Source organism: Opisthocomus hoazin, chromosome 3, assembly GCF_030867145.1.
Source record: "Opisthocomus hoazin isolate bOpiHoa1 chromosome 3, bOpiHoa1.hap1, whole genome shotgun sequence".
Taxonomy (NCBI): domain Eukaryota; kingdom Metazoa; phylum Chordata; class Aves; order Opisthocomiformes; family Opisthocomidae; genus Opisthocomus; species Opisthocomus hoazin.
Window position 1 is genome coordinate 61,547,532 of NC_134416.1, and position 20,284 is coordinate 61,567,815.

Here is a 20,284-nt window from a genome sequence, read left to right on the forward strand (position 1 = left end):
AGGAGAGGAGACAACTTGAAAAACAAATGTTTACAGTTTTTTTCCTCTCTCACCCTAGCTAATCTTCCTATCAAATGTCTGCTGTATTCACCCATTCCCTGATCAGAAATGCTTGTTGTTTTGATGCTTCTGTTAGAAAATGCTTCATGGTAAACTTAAGCAGCACTGAAATTAGGAAGCGGCGTTGCTAGGCATCACAGTTAATGTTGTCACCAGTATGAACGAAGAGGACAGTTCCACACTGCCTGTTGCCAATACAATTGTACTTCATGCTTATGTTACATGTTGTTGTTTTCTTTTCCCCCCTGAAGAGCGTTATCTAAACAACTATTTTTGGTATCAGAACTTTGATACCACTGTGAGTATATCTCTTGGTGCTTGAAATTGCATCAGTGCAATGATCTGTCATTTTTCCAATTCATATAAGGATTATTGGTGGTTTGTGTTTTTTTTCTTTTTTTTTTTTTTTTTAGTTCTCAATGGAAGAGGTAAGTGATCCTATGAAATGGTGTTGTCAGACTTTCATTAGCCTTTCTTAGGGGATAACTTTTTGATGAAAATTTCTAGCATTTCCTTCAAGAATTTCTGCCTTTCTTTGCAGGTAAAGAGGACCACTCTAGTAGACAGTAGGACATCTGTTACAGATGTGAAGTTTGCTCCCAAGCATATGGGTCTTATGTTAGCAACCTGTTCAGCAGATGGAGTTGTAAGGATTTATGAAGCTCCAGATGTGATGAATCTCAGTCAGTGGTCGCTGCAGCATGAAATCTCATGTAAGCTAAGCTGCAGTTGTATTTCTTGGAATCCTTCAAGGTATGTTATTAAAAGTGTAGGTGTTGCTTTGTGACTGTTTAAGCAGAAGATCCAAAGAGTTAGTTCTGAAATTTTGTAGAATTAATCCTAAAACATGCATTGGGAAGATTAAGTGTACATTACTCAGATCTGAAAGAAAGCTACTAACATGTCTCTTATTAAAGCAAGTTTGGCAGAGCCAGAGAAGTGTTGCAAAAAGTCATCCTGTGCTCTGTGAGGAAATGTTCCCAATTGTTTTTAGCAAGCAATGAGCTAAAGAGCTATGGAGTGCTCTTTATTTATCCCACAAAACTGAAATGGGATTTTCATAAGAGAAAGTGTTTATAAAGGGACAATTCCTGTCTCTTTCTTCTTTCCTTAAGAAAGATGTTGCAATAGGTAGTAATTTTGAGTACTCTTAACAAGCACACACACCCTTGCCAGTGCAACAGAGTTCTAGCGACCACAAGAGTCAAATACAAAGCCTAAGTGTTGTTCTCTCAGTTCTGTCCTCAGGGGCCCAGTGACACACTTACCCTTCCTGAATGGGAAGGAATCAGAGAGGAGTTTGGTTGGGTAGTCCCCACCTAGAAAAGCACATACAAGCAGAGGTTCTCCTTCGCTTCCCAGCTCACATCCTCCCTCCGCAATAACAGGAAGGGAAGAACCGTTCAGGGCTGAACTGCTTTGGGTTTTCTGTCCAGAAGCCCTTAATGGCTTTCCCTATAGACGTAGTGGTCTGTGTTCTGCTGCTCCAGTTAGTCTTCTGTTCATTAGTAGTAGTCTGTGCTGAAGGTTCGGAGTACAGGCTTTCACTTGAACGCAAGAGGTGGGGTTAAAAGTTGATTTAAAACCAGAACTCATCTACATTTAGCTTTTGTAATCCTTCTTCCAAAAGCTAAATGAAATACCGCTACATCAATCGTTAAAAGCACTGCAAAGAATGCAGACTCTGCTGTGAAACCTGTGGCGAGTACTTGACTGCAGATGCATACATAAAATCAGTCCTGCTCTCTGGGAGCATCGTCTTGGATTGCCAAATAATGTTCCCTAATGATTTCACCTTAGTGGGTGTATAATAGAGTGGACTTTCAAAACAACGGAATGGAGATTGTACTAGTAACTGAATAGCACTTACTCATGCTTCCTTGTGATTCTCTCCCCCCCGCCCCGTCCCGCCTTTGTGATATCTTTTTTGTTATTGTTTTGTTTTCTTTATAGGTAATGTGTCTGAAATTTTTTAAAAAATGGCTTGGTATACTTTCTGTGGAATAATTTGTAAATATAACAGTATTTGTTTTCACCTTTTAGCTCTCGAGCACATTCTCCAATGATAGCTGTAGGAAGTGATGACAACAGTCCAAATATATTGGCTAAGGTTCAAATTTATGAATATAATGAAAATACCAGGTATGCTAAATGACAGTATATAACACTTGTGGGATTTTAAAGTAGTTTGTAATGTATGGCCTTTTATTTTATGCCTGTCATTAGATGTGGAGTGGAGTAGTAAGTAATAATACCTTAATTCTGTCTCTGAGCCATTGGATGGGAGAGGAAAGGTAGACGTCAGAATGGTAACTGATGTTAACAGACATTATATTGATAATTTTGTTCTATCTCAGTGCAGAAATGTCAGTGTTCTTACCAGCATTTAAAGGGAGAATTGTTTCTGCTTCTACTAATTGATATGCTTAATTCTGCACAAGGAATGAATAGAGCAAAGTTGAAATTTGAATGGTGTTGCACTAGGCACTCTTTTGCTCAAGGTGACCTTAAAATGCTTTAAAAAACATGTTTATAATGACAGAAAGTCCCGGAAATTACTAGTGTTCTGTGAAAGTTCAGTTTGTACAGTTAGGAATTCAGAACCAGAAAAGGCCAGGAAGTGTGTTTCCACAACTGTTTTCAATTAAACTATGACAGAGAACTTGTTTCATTCAGGGTGACTGGTGTGGGAGAGGAGCCAAGGTGTTCTGTGGATTTATGCCTGGCTTCAGACAATGTTCTCTGTGCATTAACAATAAAGAAAAGTTGTAAGTTACTTGGTAGTAAATAAGAAAATGGAATACATGTTTATCATATGGCAGAGGAGGCAGGTAGCAGTCTGCTTACAAGCACAGATGATTTAGTAAGTTACTGAGACACAAATTCCTTTTAGATTTGTGTATGGAAGAATCTTTTTATGTCCCTTTTCCAACTGTAGATAAAAATGTTCTTTGTACAAAAATGTCCTTGCTTTGTTGTATGAGTTAGCATACTGTTGTTAGTAGATACGGTATCTGATGTATTCAATTTCTGAAGAAGTCAGCTTGTAATTATTACTTAGAAGTAAACTGATGTTAAGAAAATATTTTTACTGTTGCAAGTCTCATCATATATACTAAATCCTTTTTCCCTGTTCCACTATGTCTGGTTTGTATAATTTGCATCACTGTCAATTTTGATGACATTAAAGGTTAATTTCTTATGCTGTACAGGAAATACGCAAAAGCAGAAGCTCTGATGACAGTCACAGATCCTGTACATGATATTGCATTTGCTCCAAATCTGGGAAGATCCTTCCACATCTTAGCTGTAGCAACCAAAGACGTACGAATTTTCACACTAAAACCTCTAAGGTGAGCTTAAAAGGAAGATAGTTTGGTATGATGTGATGCATACCATATAGTCTTCTTTTGCTTCGCATATACTATTAAAATCAGTAACCTCATGGACGCAGGACTGTTTTTTTAGCAGCCTGATTTTTAAGATGTCAAGATTGTGAGCAAGTCTATAATATTGTCTGAATACCTCTTAATACTTCTAATCCAGTAACAGTTGTTATGTAAACTCCATGGAAGATGTAGTCCCCTCCTTCTGTCATCATGTTCCAGCCCCGATCTTTGAACAGTTGTGTGCAGAACTGTCACTTTTCTGTTAAACAGGAAAGAATTGTCTTCGTCTGGAGGATTAACAAAATTTGAAATTCATATTGTGGCACAGTTTGATAATCACAACTCCCAGGTCTGGCGAGTGAGCTGGAATATTACAGGCACAGTGCTTGCCTCCTCTGGTGACGATGGCTGTGTTAGGCTCTGGAAGGGTAAGGTCACCCATCTGAAATACATTTTCTTTGTAGTATGCTGAATATACTTGAGAAATTTCATGTGAAAAACAATCTTGGAGTAAAAGGTCATTTTAGATTTGTGAATGCTAGATTTTTGTATTTCCGTTTACATTTCAGAAAAATGAAATAATTTTCTGTGCTGGAACACTTGCATCATTTAGGCTGCTGTGAATTAGGTTACAGTACCCTCAAATTGTTGTACCAGACTAGGGCTATGTAAAGTTGTCATTTTAAAAATTAACATATGTACTGCATTGCTGTCTTTGCCTGCTGCCAAACCCAGAAAATCTACATTCAGTCACAATGTTCAGGCAAACTGGCTTTTTTTTCTATTTACATTTCCAAAAGCAACAACAAAAAAACCCCAGTGACAGTTTCCTCATCCATTCTCATTTGTTTCTCAGTATTTTAGTAAAGGAAACTCATTCTTGCTGCTGTACAAAACTGAGTTTTAAATCGTGGATAGGCAGGGAATGTCAGACAGGTAAAGGGCCAGATCCTCAGCTGTTTGGAATTTATATATTGATATTGAAGTTCAATTCTAATTCACACCAGGTGCGTAGCAGTTGAAACGCCATAGCTGTATCAAAAGCTGAACTTTGGAAGAGAAACTAACAGTTCTTATATATCTATATTTGCAGCTAATTACATGGACAACTGGAAGTGCACTGGTATACTGAAAGGTAACGGGAGTCCCGTGAATGGTAGTTCTCAGCAGGGAATTTTTAATGCCTCTCTAGGTTCAGCCAATACAAGTCTACAGAATTCGCTGAATGGATCATCTGCCAGCAGGTAGGTCAGTTAGTTGAGAGACTGAGTTTCAGTAAATATTTAGCTTGCACGTTTGTTTTACAATTTTTTTTGAAGTGCAGTGTCATTTATTGCATGAATACTTCTACAAGCTCTTGTAGTTTTCCTGTGATGGTGCCTGTTATGCCAGTGATAAGAGGAAAATGAACAAAACCATAAGCCATACTGAATCATTCAGCATAAATAAGCAATGCAAACAACTATTTTCACCTTTAGTCCTTTCACATTATTAAAAATAACTTTCCTGAGATAGTTTCAAACAAGGAGAAGCTTCATCATACTGCTGTGTAACTGCCCTTTTGGGCAACAGCAGCAACAAATTCCGTTTTTCACTGAGATAATGTAGCAGAAAGGAAGGAGGAAAAGATACTTCATAATGTATGGTTTCAGTGATCATATCCTAGTTTTAGTTTACTTGCATTTTTGCAGGTGTAACATCAATTGAGTAAAGGTTTGGGGTTTTTTAATCTTCCTCATATGGCATTCTTATTGCAGATTAATTTTTGTCTGTTATGTTTTTATTCTGTTATAATTGCTGTTGAGTAGGTAAATTTAACTGCCTCTTCTGAAAACCATTTTTATTTGAGCACACCGAAATCTAGAAATACACTGAGCCCCGCATTTGTACCGTGGAGTGTGTACAGTCAACTTTACAAGGATGTGTCCTGTCTAAGGACTAGATGTGGCCAAATTCCATAGCAACAGCTTCCAAGTTTTGTGGCCACCTTTATTTTTTTCTGAATGCTGTGGGATAGCCTCCATTCCGTGTGCAGCTACTAATAAGGCTTTTTTTCAGTTTAAAATGGTCATCTGTAAAGTACTATGACAGTTTGCTTTTGGAGAGTAGCCTTTGCCCTTGCTTCAGCAGTCAACCCTGAATGGCAGTTCTGGCTTCCAGATCCCTGGCTGCGAGGGGTTTTCACATTTTGCTCACAAGATAAATGGGACAGCAAGAAGTGGTAATGGGCCAAGTCTCCAGCAAGGAAGGAGGCCAAAATTATATTGATCATCTGGTTCCAGGTGCTACTTCCAGTATAGCAAAAAAATGCTGAAATGCAGTCCTGTCTTGGAAAGGTGATATCTGAAGCTATAGAACTGTATTTGCTTGGGCTCCTGTAGGCAGATACAGGCTATTTTATACCGCTTGAGCACAGGGTGTGGTGTCACAATCTCCTTATCTAAGACTGCTGCTGCCAGCAAGACTACCCTACCCCATTGCTTGGTCGTCTTCTCTCCCTGAAGCTGGTAGTAAGCCAATGTGGAACTGAAACCTCTAGCACTGTTTTATACTCCCTCTGTCACTCTGTATTTTGAAAGTGTTTGTTTTGCTTTGGTTTTTTAGTAAGTTATTTTTGGCTCCAATTTGGAATTAACTTTTTGTTACAGAATTAAGTCCGTGGCTGTGGAATTGCAAAATATATGGTGACTTGTCCTAGGACTGAACCTTACTATAAAAATGATGCACTTAACTACGTATTTTCTTTTGCAATCACATTGGCTTGAATTGCATAAGCACAGTTGCTAACTTCTGTTTTAGTGTATTCACACGTATAATAAAGATTTATTTATTTATGTACTGGCATTCTACTAAATTGGATATGCCACACAGAATTTATTTTGTCTGTGACTGTAGATGCTACGTTTCGGTGTCTATATATTGAAACGCAACAGCTAAAGCGTAGGCAGATCTGGAAAACTTTGTTTAAGCACAATCACCAAACTGGCATTGTAATCACAGTAGTTTCAGCACAGATGATGTAGGTTGCTGGAAAATAAGTCAGTAGGGCTGTATTGTTATGTTTATGTGATGTCTAGATTTATGATACAATTTCCATTCTCCATTTGTATTATGTCCTTTTTAACAGAAAGCAGAGCTGATACCAAGCTAACTGGAGTAACTTTGGTGTTTTGCTGCTTGTTGCATGCACACAGGAATGGAAAACGAACTCCTTTTTCCCCTCCCCAACGCCGTTTGACCTCTCCCAAGACACCAGCAGCCTGCTAACTACTAAACGCTATTCAAAAAGCCTTTTTAAAACACGTTGCGTACGTTTTTTGTACTAGCCTGCAGTTTGATACTGTTAGAACTCCTGATAGAAAAGTACTTGGAGAGGCTTCTTGTTTGGAATAAAACCACAAACAACCACCCAAACCCCAAAACTTCCATAAAAACTTTTTTTTTGAAAGCTTGTCAAATTAAAAGACTAGTTCATGACTAAAAATGAGAATTTTTGTCCTTGACTGGGATGGGAGGAGGGAAGTGACCATTAAAATAATTTTCGTTAAAATTGTTTTGATAACTAATTTGTTCTGCATTTCATAGTGCAGCATTTGATTAAGATTCCTAAATATCACAAGTTTGTAACTGCTTTGTAATATATGAAACTGTTAGTTTTAAAGGAATAAGAAAACTGTGTTTTGACAATTGTACAGATGGTAGCTTTTAATAGTTTGGTATTGCTTCATTTATACCTTCGTATGACTTCAAATAAATGTTTTGTAAGTACCGTCATACTTTCTTCGTCCTAAGAGAAGTACTTTTTCTGACATGTACTTGTACGTTCCTATAGTAATAATTCCATGGAGTAACTAAAATTCTCTAAGCATAGTGTCCTAAAAAATGCAAACGCTTGAGCCATACAAAGATTGAAACCAAAATGAAGCTTGTTCTGACTTGTCCCTTAATTCCATTAACCATATAGCTGCTCCTTTATGTAAGCCCACAGAATGTAAACAAGACAGAAAACATCTGTAGATATCCAATATACTAAAATGTGCAAGTATTACGGGTAAGTTCTAATCAAAACAGCAGAAGAATGACATGAAATGGCATAATTCTGAGTCTTGAATTCACCAGGAATCTTAAATTTATTGAGGATTTTGCAGAAATATATAAATATATACAAAGACTGTATTTCATTGAACGTAGTTATTCTCTGTAAATGTGTGATTAAAGTATTGTAAAAACAATGATGTTTTTACCTCTATTCTAGAAGTGCTGTGACATTAATCTGAATGAGATGCATATGCAGAAAATGTACTTACATAATATTTAATGTATATCTTGTGTTGCAAATGAAGCGTTACTAATGGCTGTGTTAACAAATCGCAGGAATTCTGGGAGAATGAAAGCCTATTCATGGCTGTGCTACAACAACCTTTTAGTTTCCAGAGCAATCTGTTCTTTTGTAAAAATCATACTAGGATTATTATTGCGGTATTCTTTTCTATGGATTTCAGTGGAAAAGACTGTATTTTTTTTTCCTTTAAAGAACAGTTTCCAGATTTGTCTTGTTTTGAATTACAAGCCTTGATTTCTGCTATTATGTTCTATTGGTTTTGGCATGGATATACTAAAGCCTTTTTTTTTTCCAGCATGTCTTTTCTCCCCTTTGGTTCTCCTTGTATTTACTACCTTTCTCTTTTTCTTGTTTTGTTTTTTTGTTTTGTTTGTTTTTTGTTTGTTTTTTTTGTTTGTTTTGATTTGTTTTTTTGTTTTGTTTTGGTGTTTTGTTCCTTTCTTAATTGTTTCAGGTATTTCTTTCCCCCTCTGGATTCCCCACGGGCTGGATCAAGATGGTCCAGTCATGCCCAGCTCCTTCCTCCTCCTCCTCTGATAGAGCACTCTTGCGATGCTGACACTGCCAACCTCCAGTATCCTCACCCTCGCAGACGATGTGTATCTCGGCCTCTTAATCTATTACCTGAGAATGAAGGGGTTTAATACGTTACTTTGAATAAACCCTGAAGGGCCTTGTTCTGGTGTTTGTGAATGCTTCCATTTCTGGCTGCCTTTGTATTTCTTCTCTCGTACAGAAGATTTTAAAAAAATTGGGGACTTCATGCATGTTTTGCAAAACAAACTACAACATTTGGAATGTGTTATTTGTTTGTGTATCAAAGGAACATTTTAATCTGTACCCTTTGAACTATGGCAACACATACAAACAGTATTAACCACGAGCTATTTACAGAGTAGCTGACTCAATGTGCCTGTCCTTTTTTCTTTTTTTTTCTTTAGTTTTTGGAATCGGTTTAGTGTGGTCTCGAATTTTTTTCTTTTTGTTATTGCACTGACACATGTGAAATACATACTCAAACACAGCTTCAAGAACTTGTTGAGTAACTAAAGGATGATATTGGATCAACTTGTAAAAGAAACAAAACCATTCCTGTGTATACTGCAGCAAAATAGTTTGGAGTGTTTGGTTACTTAAGAATTTTCCATCTTGCTGTATAAATATTTAAATTTTATAATTGCGGTTGATTAATAAACTTATTCTAAAAGGTCTGTATATAGTGTGCTTTTTCTTGTAATATTTTCTTTCTTAACAAGCTCCTGATCAATGAGCTTTTTTGATTCAGGTGTCCATTCTGATAGCTTTGCTTTTGTGAAGTCATGTGCCATTGTGGATGTGCCGTTGCATATTACATTTTTCTGCCACAGGGTGTGCTCTGAATTTTCCCATGGGTGTGTTGAAAGTCTGCAGAGACTACTAGAGTTGTTGGATTTCAAATTATCTCATAATTCTTTTCCAGTGATTGAATAATTCACTCACGACATTTTGAAAAAGTAGTACTAACTGAAAAGCCTCCTTTTCTGATGTATCAGCACAGGAGCATCATTGCTGTGGATCAGCATGCTGGCACTGACTCGAGCTTTGGCTGCGAGAGACAGGCGGGAGGATTAAAACCAGACAATGACTACATGGCATTACTAGGCAGTTGCGTTACTGTACAGGATGAAATTGCTGAGTGTGTTCAGCAGACCTGAGGGGGAGGAAGGATAAAGGTGGGCTCTGGGCAGCAGAAACCCAAAGTGTAACAGTGTATTTCAGTGTGCTTCAACATAAGCTTATGCTACTTCCTCGACTAGGCCACTAGGATAAGGTAAGGGAAGGGGCAACCTGCATTCTTCTAAAACTGATAGCAAGCTCCTGTGAGTTGTATTCTGAAAACTTTATTTATTTTTGCTCAGATACACTACATTTGTTTCTTGATTTATCTCTCAGGAATTTAGTTTGAATTTACTAAAAAACAGAGAGGTTAACAATGGTGTTAACAGAGCGCTTGCTGACCATGCATGGAGGTAGGCTGCTGATATTTTTCAGCCCGCAGTAACAGAACTCTGGGGAAAGAACAAAAAAAGCTTTAGTAAAAGCAGGTACTTGGACCTTTGTACCAAAAAGTTAACTTTTATAAAACCATGCCATACTTTGTATGCTAAACAACAGAAATGTTACATAAAAAAGAGATCAAAACTATTATACCGGGATTCATTCCTAAAACAGAACAAACTCTGGATATGCAAGCAGCAGAATAGACTTTTGAATGCTTAAGCCACTTGGAGAATTTCTGTCTTAACCCTTTAAAGGGTCACTCCCTTCAATACAGCAGTCGATCTTTTTCTTACCGCACTTCTGCTTGTACCAGGAAAAATAAAAAGGCTCCTTCCTAAGCAGCCATCAAGAAAAGCAAGGTGGCCATGTCTAGATACGCGCTGCTGTTTCCCAATACTAAAAGCTTGTGCTGTGAGATCCTACAGTGTCTGTCAGGTAAGCCTGAATTACTGCAGTGGAACAAAAAGTAGTGTAAAATATATTCAAAGATAAATTCGTTATGTATGTCCTTGATAAGCCAGATCTAAGGGAAAGATTCCTGCTTGCATTTTCTTCTCCCCTTTACATTTGTGTGCTATTCTTTTGGAGCCCAGAATAACCAGTAATAGTAAAAATAAATGGCAACTTTTTGCAGCTTTTAATGCATTTGTTTATAGTTAGTTCAGCATGGTCCCATTATTTTCCTCTGTGCTGAACATGTATTATTATTAGACACCCTGACTAATTCCGGTCACACTTCTTACTAATGGAAACATGCTGTTACAGTTTCAGTGCAAACAAGTCACATTTCCAATGGACTGGCCAAATACTTCGACAAATGAACTCATGTTGGTTTTGTGGCTGATGCTTGCCTTTCCCCCACTGGCCATTTTGCACTGATGTTTCTGCAAACCAGGACCTTTCACTCCATATCCTTGACTGTCCACCTCCGCTTCCTCAGACTCACGCTTCCCTCTTCATTCATCTCTCTCGCTCCCATGGCTCAAGATTGTGAACTGTGCTGCTGTGCAGGATCTGGGGCCTTGAACACAAGCAGCAGAACCCCTAGGAGTGAGGGAGATTATAGAAGGGCTTAGAAAGGGATGATTGCAGCAGATGATACTTGCAGTATTTTAAAATTATCTAACACTTTGTCAGGCTGCTGTCCCTTTTCTTCTGAAGGAAGAAGGGTACGTAGTGATAGGATAAGGAGGAACGGCTCTAAACTAAAAGAGAGCAGATTTGATATTAGGAAGAACTTCTTCACCATGAGGGTGGTGAGGTCCTGGCACAGGCTGCCCAGAGAAGCTGTGGCTGCCCCCTCCCTGGCAGCGTTCAAGGCCAGGTTGGCTGGGGCTTTGAGCAACCTGGTCCGGTGGAAGGTGTCCCTGCCCATGGCAGGTGGGCTGGAACTGGGTGATCTTTAAGGTCCCTTCCAACCCAAACCATTCTATGATTCTATGTGCATTATCCTGTATGCTGTTTATGTGCTTGGAGCACATCTCAGTTCGAGCTTCCAGGACTAGAAGTTTTTGGATCTTGCAGTAGTCAGGAGGTGGCTTTGGGTTGTTGTTGCTTGGTTTTGTTTTGAATGTATCTGAACAGAGTATGAACTTCTGATGAGGCCAAGTGTGTGAATTTTCACCCTCACTCCAGCTTTTTGCAGTCTCCATACCAGGAACACAGCTGTAAAGGGCATTGTAAAAATGTCCTGGAGTGACACTGAACACAATTCAGGTCCTTCTGAAGTTGTCATACACACATACAGGTACGTTTAGAAGGCAGCTGCTGCCGCTGCCTTCTCATCCTCTGCTTAAACACAGGTGACATTTCATGCTTCAAAACTGAAATAAATTTTTCCCCCGGACTGTATGAGCTGCACGCCGCTCCGCCTCAGGCAGCAGCAGTGCTGCAGGGAGCAAGGTCAGGAATACAACGAGCCCTGTCACACAAACACCCCTCCCCGGCCGGGCACACCTCAGCGCCGCCGCTCCCCTCACAGCCCCGCGCTACTCACCGGCACCGGGGTTCGAATCCGGCCTGTCCGTGAGGCAAACGCCGGAAACAGCCGACGTCAGCGCCCCCTTCCGGGCACCTCCCCTCCCCCCCCGCCTCCCGCCTAACGGGCGACGGGGCTCCGCCCCTCGCCCAATCACCATCCTCTTCCCCCCCCCCCCCCCCCCCCCCAACTTTTTTCCTCCTGCCGCGCCAATCGCCGGCTCTGGCTCTCTGGCTGGGGCTCGCCCATTGGCTGGTGGCGGGGCGAGGCGGGGTGCGGGCGATCGGGGCGAAGCGCGCGCGCGGGCTCGGGAAGCTTTGGGCGGCGAGCCCTTCGCCCGGGGTTGGTCGTCGGCGGGGGGGGGCTCTAGTTTCTGCCGTGCGCCAGGTGAGCCGGCGCCCGCCCGGCCTCTGGGGGGCGCTGCGCGGCGGGGCGGGGCGAGGCGAGGCAGGGCACGGCAGGGCAGTGGGCGCGGGCGACGGTTTGAAGTTTTGGCGGTTGGGCCGCGCGTCCTCCCTCTCCTCTCAGGCGAGTAGCGGCGGGGCCGGTCTCCTCCCCTCTGGGGGAAAGGGGGTCGTGGGCTTCCAGCTGCTCCCTAGTCCGGCGTGCCCCTCCCCCGGGGGGGGGTGGGGTGAGGCGGCGCCGGTGCCAGCGGGGAGCGCTGAGGCGGGCAGGGCCCGGGGCCTTCCGTGCCGAGGTCGGTGCCGTCGGGCTGTGGCCCGAGGTGATCGCGTCGCGGAGCTGGTAGCTCCTCAGGTGCTGGCTGCCGTGGAAATGGAGGGAGGCTGGCTCGGTCCAAGCAGCTTTACGGGCTAAATATAGGCTGGCACATCTCGCGGCGGCGGTGCGCTGACTTGCGGGAGTGCTGCTCTTTTTAGAAAGTCCAAGAAGGCCCCCGAAAGGCTTGGGGGGAGTGGACTTGGAATCATTTTCAAGCGTGTTTGTGGACGGAGTGACGTGATTGCCGAAGAATAGTGGCTGTGATGTCCGAATAACGTATTTTTGACAGCATTGCCGTGGCTTGGGTAACTGTGTAGTTGTTTTGTCCCTACTTGCAGATGCTGCTGGACCAGGGCTGATCGCATTGCCAAGCAGAGTGCTATTTTAAGCAGCTTGTGCAGGATGATGGAAGACTTCAGGAATATTGCCGATGAGACCTTTCCAAGCTTCTTGGGTCATTCATTGAGCAGCAGTGCAAGTGCCGTTTTTGAAAATGTTACTGTCTCCTCAAACCCTGGCTTACCTGTTGCAGCTTCAACTGTTGCCAGGAGTAAAACAGGCTGTGACAGCAGGTGAGACTATCAGTTAATAGCACTTAATAATATAAAAAACAGTTGACTGGTTTGAAACATTTAACTTTGGAGGGGAAAAATTCTTTTGACATTATTTGGTAGATGATAAAACTATTTACTAATTGGCATACTAACGGGCAAACATAGGATTGATTGTATTAGCAGTGAAAAATCTGCATTGAATTCATAACTCATTAAATACTTAATTTTTATCAACATTACCCTTTAAAAGAGTAGTTTAGTTTTTAGACTGATGACAACCAAGTTTGTTTTAACTGGACTCTTCAGCTTAGTATACTCAAGTTTGAAGTCATTTAGAGAGCAATGTATTTTTTACATATGTGCTCTCTTAACTCTGTTAACTGTTCATTTAAATTACCTGAATCTGGCTCATTTTAGAAAGAGCAGTGTAAGAACTAGTATTATGGATGTGAATTAAAACTTAACACAATTTATAATGATTTGTTCGGCAAGGAATAGAGCAAAGAGTAACAGCTAGAAGCTTTGCTCACTTAACTGCTGCCCTGTGACTTAACAAGACATAGGATCAGACTTTTATCCGCTGTCTTTCCAGAAGCGTGTGTTCCAAATGGGAAGCACTAGCCACCAAATATGATAATGTGGTATTTCTCTAAAGAACTATGGAAGACTGGAGAGGATCATTCTGTGTACAGATGTGTACCTGTAAATACAGTTTGGCTAGAGAATGCTAAAATACTCAAATAATTGAACTTACAGGAGAGGAGAGGCCATCAGCATGATTTTTTTTTTTCCACTTCTTTGGAAAACAGGAGTGGTCCATATTAGAATGATTCTGTTGTGTGTTTTTCCTCCCCACCTTTACAGGCTTTCTGATGCCTGTGCATCCTATTTACAAGGGCAACATTCTCCTCTATCAGGATCTTCGCACAGCAGTCAGTCAGATCCTCAGCCAATGGGGAGATTCGCCCTCAGCTTTCATGATGACATGTAAGTGAGATAGTTAACACCTAATTCTGTCCTAAAATGCACATACCAATACATAGATTTATATGTAATATAAGCTAATTATGGAATACTTCAGAACTGAATTGTCCATCTCAGCAGCAGCCTCTTCTACTGGCCTTTTGATGGCAGTAACTGGAGAGCTCAGCTGTGTGTTAGCCTGTTAGCTTGCAGTGTTTGGCAGCCTGGGCAGCTTTTGCTCCTAAAACAGCTCCTCCGTGTTTTCTGAAGAGGGATAGTGGCAGGCTTGGTGGAAGCATCCCATGCAATGCTACTACTTGGCCTCTACAGCCCTACATTAGCACCGTTCTGATGATGAATTGACTAACTGGGCTTCATGTACGTGACAGGAATGAACCTTTAGAAGTGACTTTTTTAAAACTATGCTGTTTTGCTTTGTTGTCACGCTAATTGAAAATTTCCTGAGCGCGATGAACTGACTTACTTGAATCTGAATTGTATCTACCTAGTTTATGTTACATAATCAAGAATTAAGCTGATGTTTCTGGTTGATGTCATATGTGTGAATAATAGTTTGCACTGATTTAAATCTGTTCCAAGTAAGTGTCATGCAGTTTGCATACAGAAAGGAACATCAATTTCTATCAAATTTAGCTTCCTTGTCGCCTCTGTAGTTGCTGTTTCTTAGGAAATAACTAGTCAGTTGAGTCGGGGTCATATTTGTTCCTATTCTTGTGACAGAAACCACAGCGTGCATCTTTCTCACTGATAAAATTGTGCTATAGGCAGTAAGTCCCTCTAAAAACAAAGAATGTATGATTTAAGAGAAGGAGTCACTATCTTGATTGTACTCAAGTATAAAAAATACAAAACAAGGAGTAGTTGCATTTTAGACTTCCAAATGTTAGTTTTACTTATATATCTAACGTGTTAAAGCAAAAGTATGGTTCAGTTCACTCAGTGTGGAAATTTTAATGTCTTACATGATTAGCTTATCTGCCTGTGTGGAAGTACTGTGAAACCAGAAGTGAAAAAATAACTTTCACACAGAATTATAAAAGCTGTTATTTAAGAGAACTATATGGAATTTCAAAAAGTTTCTTTATGATTCAGTCCCTAATTTAATGTTGCAAAAGGCATGCTGATATTGTGGACTTAGGAAAATGTTATCTAGGGTGTGATTTGCTCTCAGATGGAGCATGGAACTCTCCCGGAAACAGACCCTTTCCAACCTTATGCTTTTTTCTCTTTTTGCAGAAATGAAAGGAACAAACAGAGAAAAAGTAGAGAGGCATATGTTACATTAGATTATTTGTTTCATGTTTGTAAAATGACAGGTAGTAGGTCTGTAGAAACTGTGTTAATAGGAACAGCTGGCTTCCTAGAAACGACGGCATTAAAATGGGAGAGTTTGTCAAATCTTGTTATAGAGATGTTGTATACTAATTTTGATCTGTATATCTCACTGAGTGATTTTTCGTTGAAATAATTCTCTTTCTAGGGAGGTTGCTGCACAAGTTAAACAACCTCAGCCAACTTCTGTTAGTTTGAAAGAACCCCGCTCAGTACATGGAGAGCAAGATCAGAGTGTCAATGAGCATTCAAATCTCAGTCAAGATACCTTGCCTGAGGTATTGCCACTTGAACAATTGGAAGGTACTAAAATTTGAGAAAAATTGTATACTTATTCTCAGTGTAATTAGCTTTTTATGCTATAGATGCCTTCTCTTGACCATTTCACTGTTTTATGGCATAATTTAAATGGGTTTTCAAAAAGAATTTCTTTGATTTGAACAAGCTGAAAACAGAGAAAGCTTGGGGTTGACATTGTGCTCTTAGGTTTCTCCCTGAAGTGAAAGGTAGGCAGGAAGCTGATGAAAATAATGTTTGCTATAAAATACCATAATTAGAATGCTAGTTGGAATCTGAATTAATTTCACAATCTTTACTTGTGGAAAAAGTGTATGTAAGTTGTTTTCTACCCCTTCTCTTTCAGTATGTTTAAGTCTATGAGATTATATTTTAACTAACGTCTCTTCTTGTCCTATTCCAACCTGTAATAGATGATCTTTAACTGCAGTTGCAGAGGCTGGGTACCTACTTTTCTAGTGAGATAATGCATGAAGAAGTAGTTTAGAATACTTGCTGTGAAAAATACGCTTTTTTGAAGTATGAAGAGAGTAGTTGAAGCAAGATAATATTCTGTAACTTACTTTAAAAGCGTGGCTGTTGGTAATAAACTTGTTTGTCAATTTGCATTAGCAAAAAATCCAATAATGCAATTAAATTCTGCTGCTTAAAATTCAGTAAATATACTTATTAAATATATACTTATAACAATTACCCTTTTCTGAGCTTTATCTGAATATTTGCATAGTTTATTTGTGAGGTGATTATTAATGATTTGATAGAGAACACGTTCAGTTAGAAAGTACTATGGTTTGTAATATAAATGGGCACTTATAAAACACACTTTTAACAGTGAAGCATTGACTTCAGCTGCTTGCTGTTGTAGTCTTGATAACGTGGCAGCAACTACGGCAACAAAAGTCACGATGCTTTGGAAAACTGGGACTACCCAGTGTTTGGACTTGATAGTGCCTGAATGTATTTAGTTAATTGATTTTAACTTGTTTATTCGAGGTTTGGTCCGGAAATTGCCTTTTATTCCCATCTATTATTTAAGAATTAGGGACGTTTTTTTCTAAAATATGTGTATGCATGTCTACAATGTTCTCTGTCTTGTGGGACTTGCAATTGGATTGTGGGTGGATACACAAGGACAAGTGGAAGCACCTTACAAGTGATCCAAAGAAAGAATTGGCCCAATAGGTGTAATGCCACAGTGGAACAGAACACTTGTTCCTACTGCTGCTAATGCAGCCTGGGACTCCTTACTTTTTGCCCTGCCTGATAGACATCCTTAAGGCAGTAATAGTCTGGCATAATTATTACACTTCTAGCCCTGATGAAGCCCTGCCTGTTTAATTACTCCCAGATACTTTTGATCATTGTTGTGAGAACATGTAAACTTTGGTATTGTGAAAAGATATGTATTTCAGGGTTATTTTTATGGTGCATGCCAAGACCTTCGAGAGCCTCGATCTCCTATCTTAAAGAATAGTTGGCACTTAGTAGTAAAACAGAAGAACATAACAAAATACTGATTACACTACATTCTTTTCTTCCAGATTTGTCAACTGGAATATGTTTTCTTCCAGACAGTAAGAATAACAAGGTGAAACCTTTTCCAAATACAGTGAAAGTAAAAATTTTCTAATATTTATCTTGTACTAGACTTAGTTTTGTGAGAGGAGGAGGGAGGGAATCGAACTGTGTTTGTTGTCTTATGTCGTGTATCCCTTAAGTTTATAACAGTGCTAGCATGGTGAATGTGTCATGCCTCACTTTGCCTCCTTGTTGCAGATCACTTAACATAATTAGTACCATGGGAACATGACTCCACCTGATCTTTCTCAGTAGTGAAAATTGTTGTTTACTCCTACCCTCTGCTGTCTCCCTCCAACCCCTACCATTCTGTGACTCTGTGCTTCTGTAGTTTTTTATCCACGTAAGGACCTTACATTTTATCCCAGTTGTAGTTTAGCTTCGTGAAAAGCCTTTTGAGGAACTTTTTGGAATGCTTTTGGAAATCGAAGTAGACAATATCCACCTGATTTGACTTGCCCCTGTACTTGTTAATTGCTTTGAGGAAGGTTAGTTCAGATGACTTCTTCAGTGTCTTCAACATTAAAAACTGCACCATTTGTAAGAACACAATCTTCCTGCTGCCTGTGTGTATTTTGTTTTTTTTGTATGTGTGTCTGTCCCAGCGCTTGCACAAAGCTGCAGGTATTGACAGGCAGGGCTGTGCTTCAGCTGTTTTTGTCCGCTGTGTTAGAGAAGCTGACAGTTACGGGCACAGAGATAGAAGGCGGACAGAAATGGGAGATCTCGTGGCCTGTATAGAAAATATACCTCAGGCTGCAGCCAGATGCTACCCAGTATGTGCTTCTTAATGTGTCAGCTGCTATTTACTAAATTGATTTAGTTTTCTTTCATTTGATTTTTCTAGGGGCCACAGTGGTCAGTGAGTTGCAGTTGAAATCTCACAGGCTGTCATGTGAAAACCATAATTTAAGTTCCTTTCAAATTCTTTACTTCTTGAATTTTGACTTTTTTGCTGTCTGTCAAAGATGATCTGTTTATCATAAAGAATGTGAGACTAAATCCAAAACAGGCATTACATTTTGCTGTTTTTAAAGATCATTCAGGTGTATAAAAGATACTGTATTTACAGTTAGCTAGATTCAGCTAAATTACTACCTTATAAGTAATTTAGTAGTAATTTGAAGAAATTATCAGCAAAGGGTTGATCTGGGTGTATGGTTTCTGAAGAAGCACTGTTTTAGCAGCCTAGGAAACTATTGAGAGTTGTCTTTGTACGTTTAAGTTGGGATTGCAGCTTAATGAATGTGGGGGGGAACTTTTTCAAGCGTAAACTCTTTAATGCAATGTTCACTATTTTATTTTTGAGGTCTTTTAAGTTTGGTGTCATTTAAATGCTTTTTCCCTCTTTCCCCTTCATGATCCCTGTATTTGTCACGTATATCTGTTCTGGAAGCTAGCAGACAAAGTTCAAAGTTTTGGAATGTTATTAACCTCATTAATGGTTTGTTATTAACTGAATTTATACAGTAGCTAGTATTACTCGTAGAAACATGCTTTTCACAGATTGGTCCATCTGAACCTTCGGAAAAGCAGATGGAAGGTGAAATGTCAAGTGATCATCTTAGCAGTAGCCTTTCAAGTTTTTTGGAAAATGAGAAACTCTCATCTCTTGCAAGCTCAGAAGAAGATTCCACTGGTAAGTGTATGTATAACTCTGTTTAGTTAAGTCTAGAATTCCGACACAATGTTATTGCATAATTGAGAATAAACGTACTGTTTTACTGAAGTATTTAATAGAGGATTGCATTTGATCAAAACGTGGTATAAGGAATATGAAAGAAAACAGTGTTCATTGGGAAACTGGCTGTTTTGAAATTGTAATAGGAGTAGGTGGCTATGGAATTTGTCAGAGAAAGTCACAACTGGAAGTTTAATCTAAAAAAATAAACAGTGGTCCTTGGTTAGTGTTAATCAAAAATACAGGTAGAAATGTGGACATTCATTTCATAAAGTGATAACCCTAGCTATAGTTTCAGTTTACATTAATAGAGATAAACTTTTGTGATGAAGAACACGTACATATGGTTAGAATTAACTTATACTTGAGTTTCAGTTCTCTTAGATGCCACATGTGCAGTGTGACACCCAAGTCAGAAGTCTAGTTTACCCACAGGGGTAAATGTGAGAGCTTGAGTTCTGTATAACTAAACAAGAGTTTTGAAATTTCTGTGCCCTTCCAGTGGCTGCTGCTGAAGAACAAACATGCTTTTCTTTATTAATGCAGTCAACTTGGCACATAATGTGAAGGAGTAGCAAGTTTGTAGATGACACCAAGTTGGGTGGGAGCGTTGATCTGCTTGAGGGTAGGAAGGCTCTGCAGAGGGATCTGGACAGACTGGATCGATGGACCGAGGCCAACTGTATGAGGTTCAACAAGGCCAAATGCTGGGTCCTGCACTTGGGTCACAACAACCCCATGCAATGCTACAGGCCTGGGGAGGAGTGGCTGGAAAGCTGCCCGGTGGAAAAGGACCTTGGGGTGTTGGCTGACAGTCAGCTGAACATGAGCCAGCAGTGTGCCCAGGTGGCCAAGAAGGCCAGCGGCATCCTGGCTTGTGTCAGGAATAGCGTGGCCAGCAGGAGCAGGGAGGGGATCGTGCCCCTGTACTCGGCACTGGTGAGGCCGCACCTCGAGTGCTGTGTTCAGTTTTGGGCCCCTCACTACAAGAAGGACATTGAGGTGCTGGAGCGTGTCCAGAGAAGGGCAACAAGGCTGGTGAGGGGTCTAGAGAACAAATCTTCTGAGGAGCGGCTGAGGGAGCTGGGGCTGTTTAGTCTGGAGAAGAGGAGGCTGAGGGGAGACCTTATTGCTCTCTACAACTACCTGAAAGGAGGTTGTAGTGAGGCGGGTGTTGGTCTCTTCTCCCAAGTAACTAGTGATAGGACAAGAGGCAATGGCCTCAAGTTGCGTCAGGGGAGGTTTAGATTGGATATTAGGATAAATTTCTTTACTGAAAGAGTGGTCAGACATTAGATCAGGCTGCCCAGGGAGGTGGTGGAGTCCCCA

General features: G+C 40.3%; 1 protein-coding gene across 1 annotated transcript in view; it reads left to right on the forward strand.

The window, feature by feature from the left end:
• CEP192 (centrosomal protein 192) overlaps positions 1–20,284 on the forward strand; it is a 91,223-nt gene that overhangs the window by 3,659 nt on the left and 67,280 nt on the right. The window contains exons 4-15 of the mRNA XM_075417258.1: positions 602–813; positions 2,104–2,202; positions 3,273–3,413; positions 3,720–3,877; positions 4,543–4,693; positions 8,246–8,429; positions 9,324–9,466; positions 12,868–13,101; positions 13,948–14,070; positions 15,548–15,702; positions 17,238–17,284; positions 18,781–18,913. Of these exons, the coding sequence (XP_075273373.1) occupies positions 602–813; positions 2,104–2,202; positions 3,273–3,413; positions 3,720–3,877; positions 4,543–4,693; positions 8,246–8,429; positions 9,324–9,466; positions 12,868–13,101; positions 13,948–14,070; positions 15,548–15,702; positions 17,238–17,284; positions 18,781–18,913 (1,780 nt within the window). The remainder of the gene's footprint in view (positions 1–601; positions 814–2,103; positions 2,203–3,272; positions 3,414–3,719; positions 3,878–4,542; positions 4,694–8,245; positions 8,430–9,323; positions 9,467–12,867; positions 13,102–13,947; positions 14,071–15,547; positions 15,703–17,237; positions 17,285–18,780; positions 18,914–20,284) is intronic.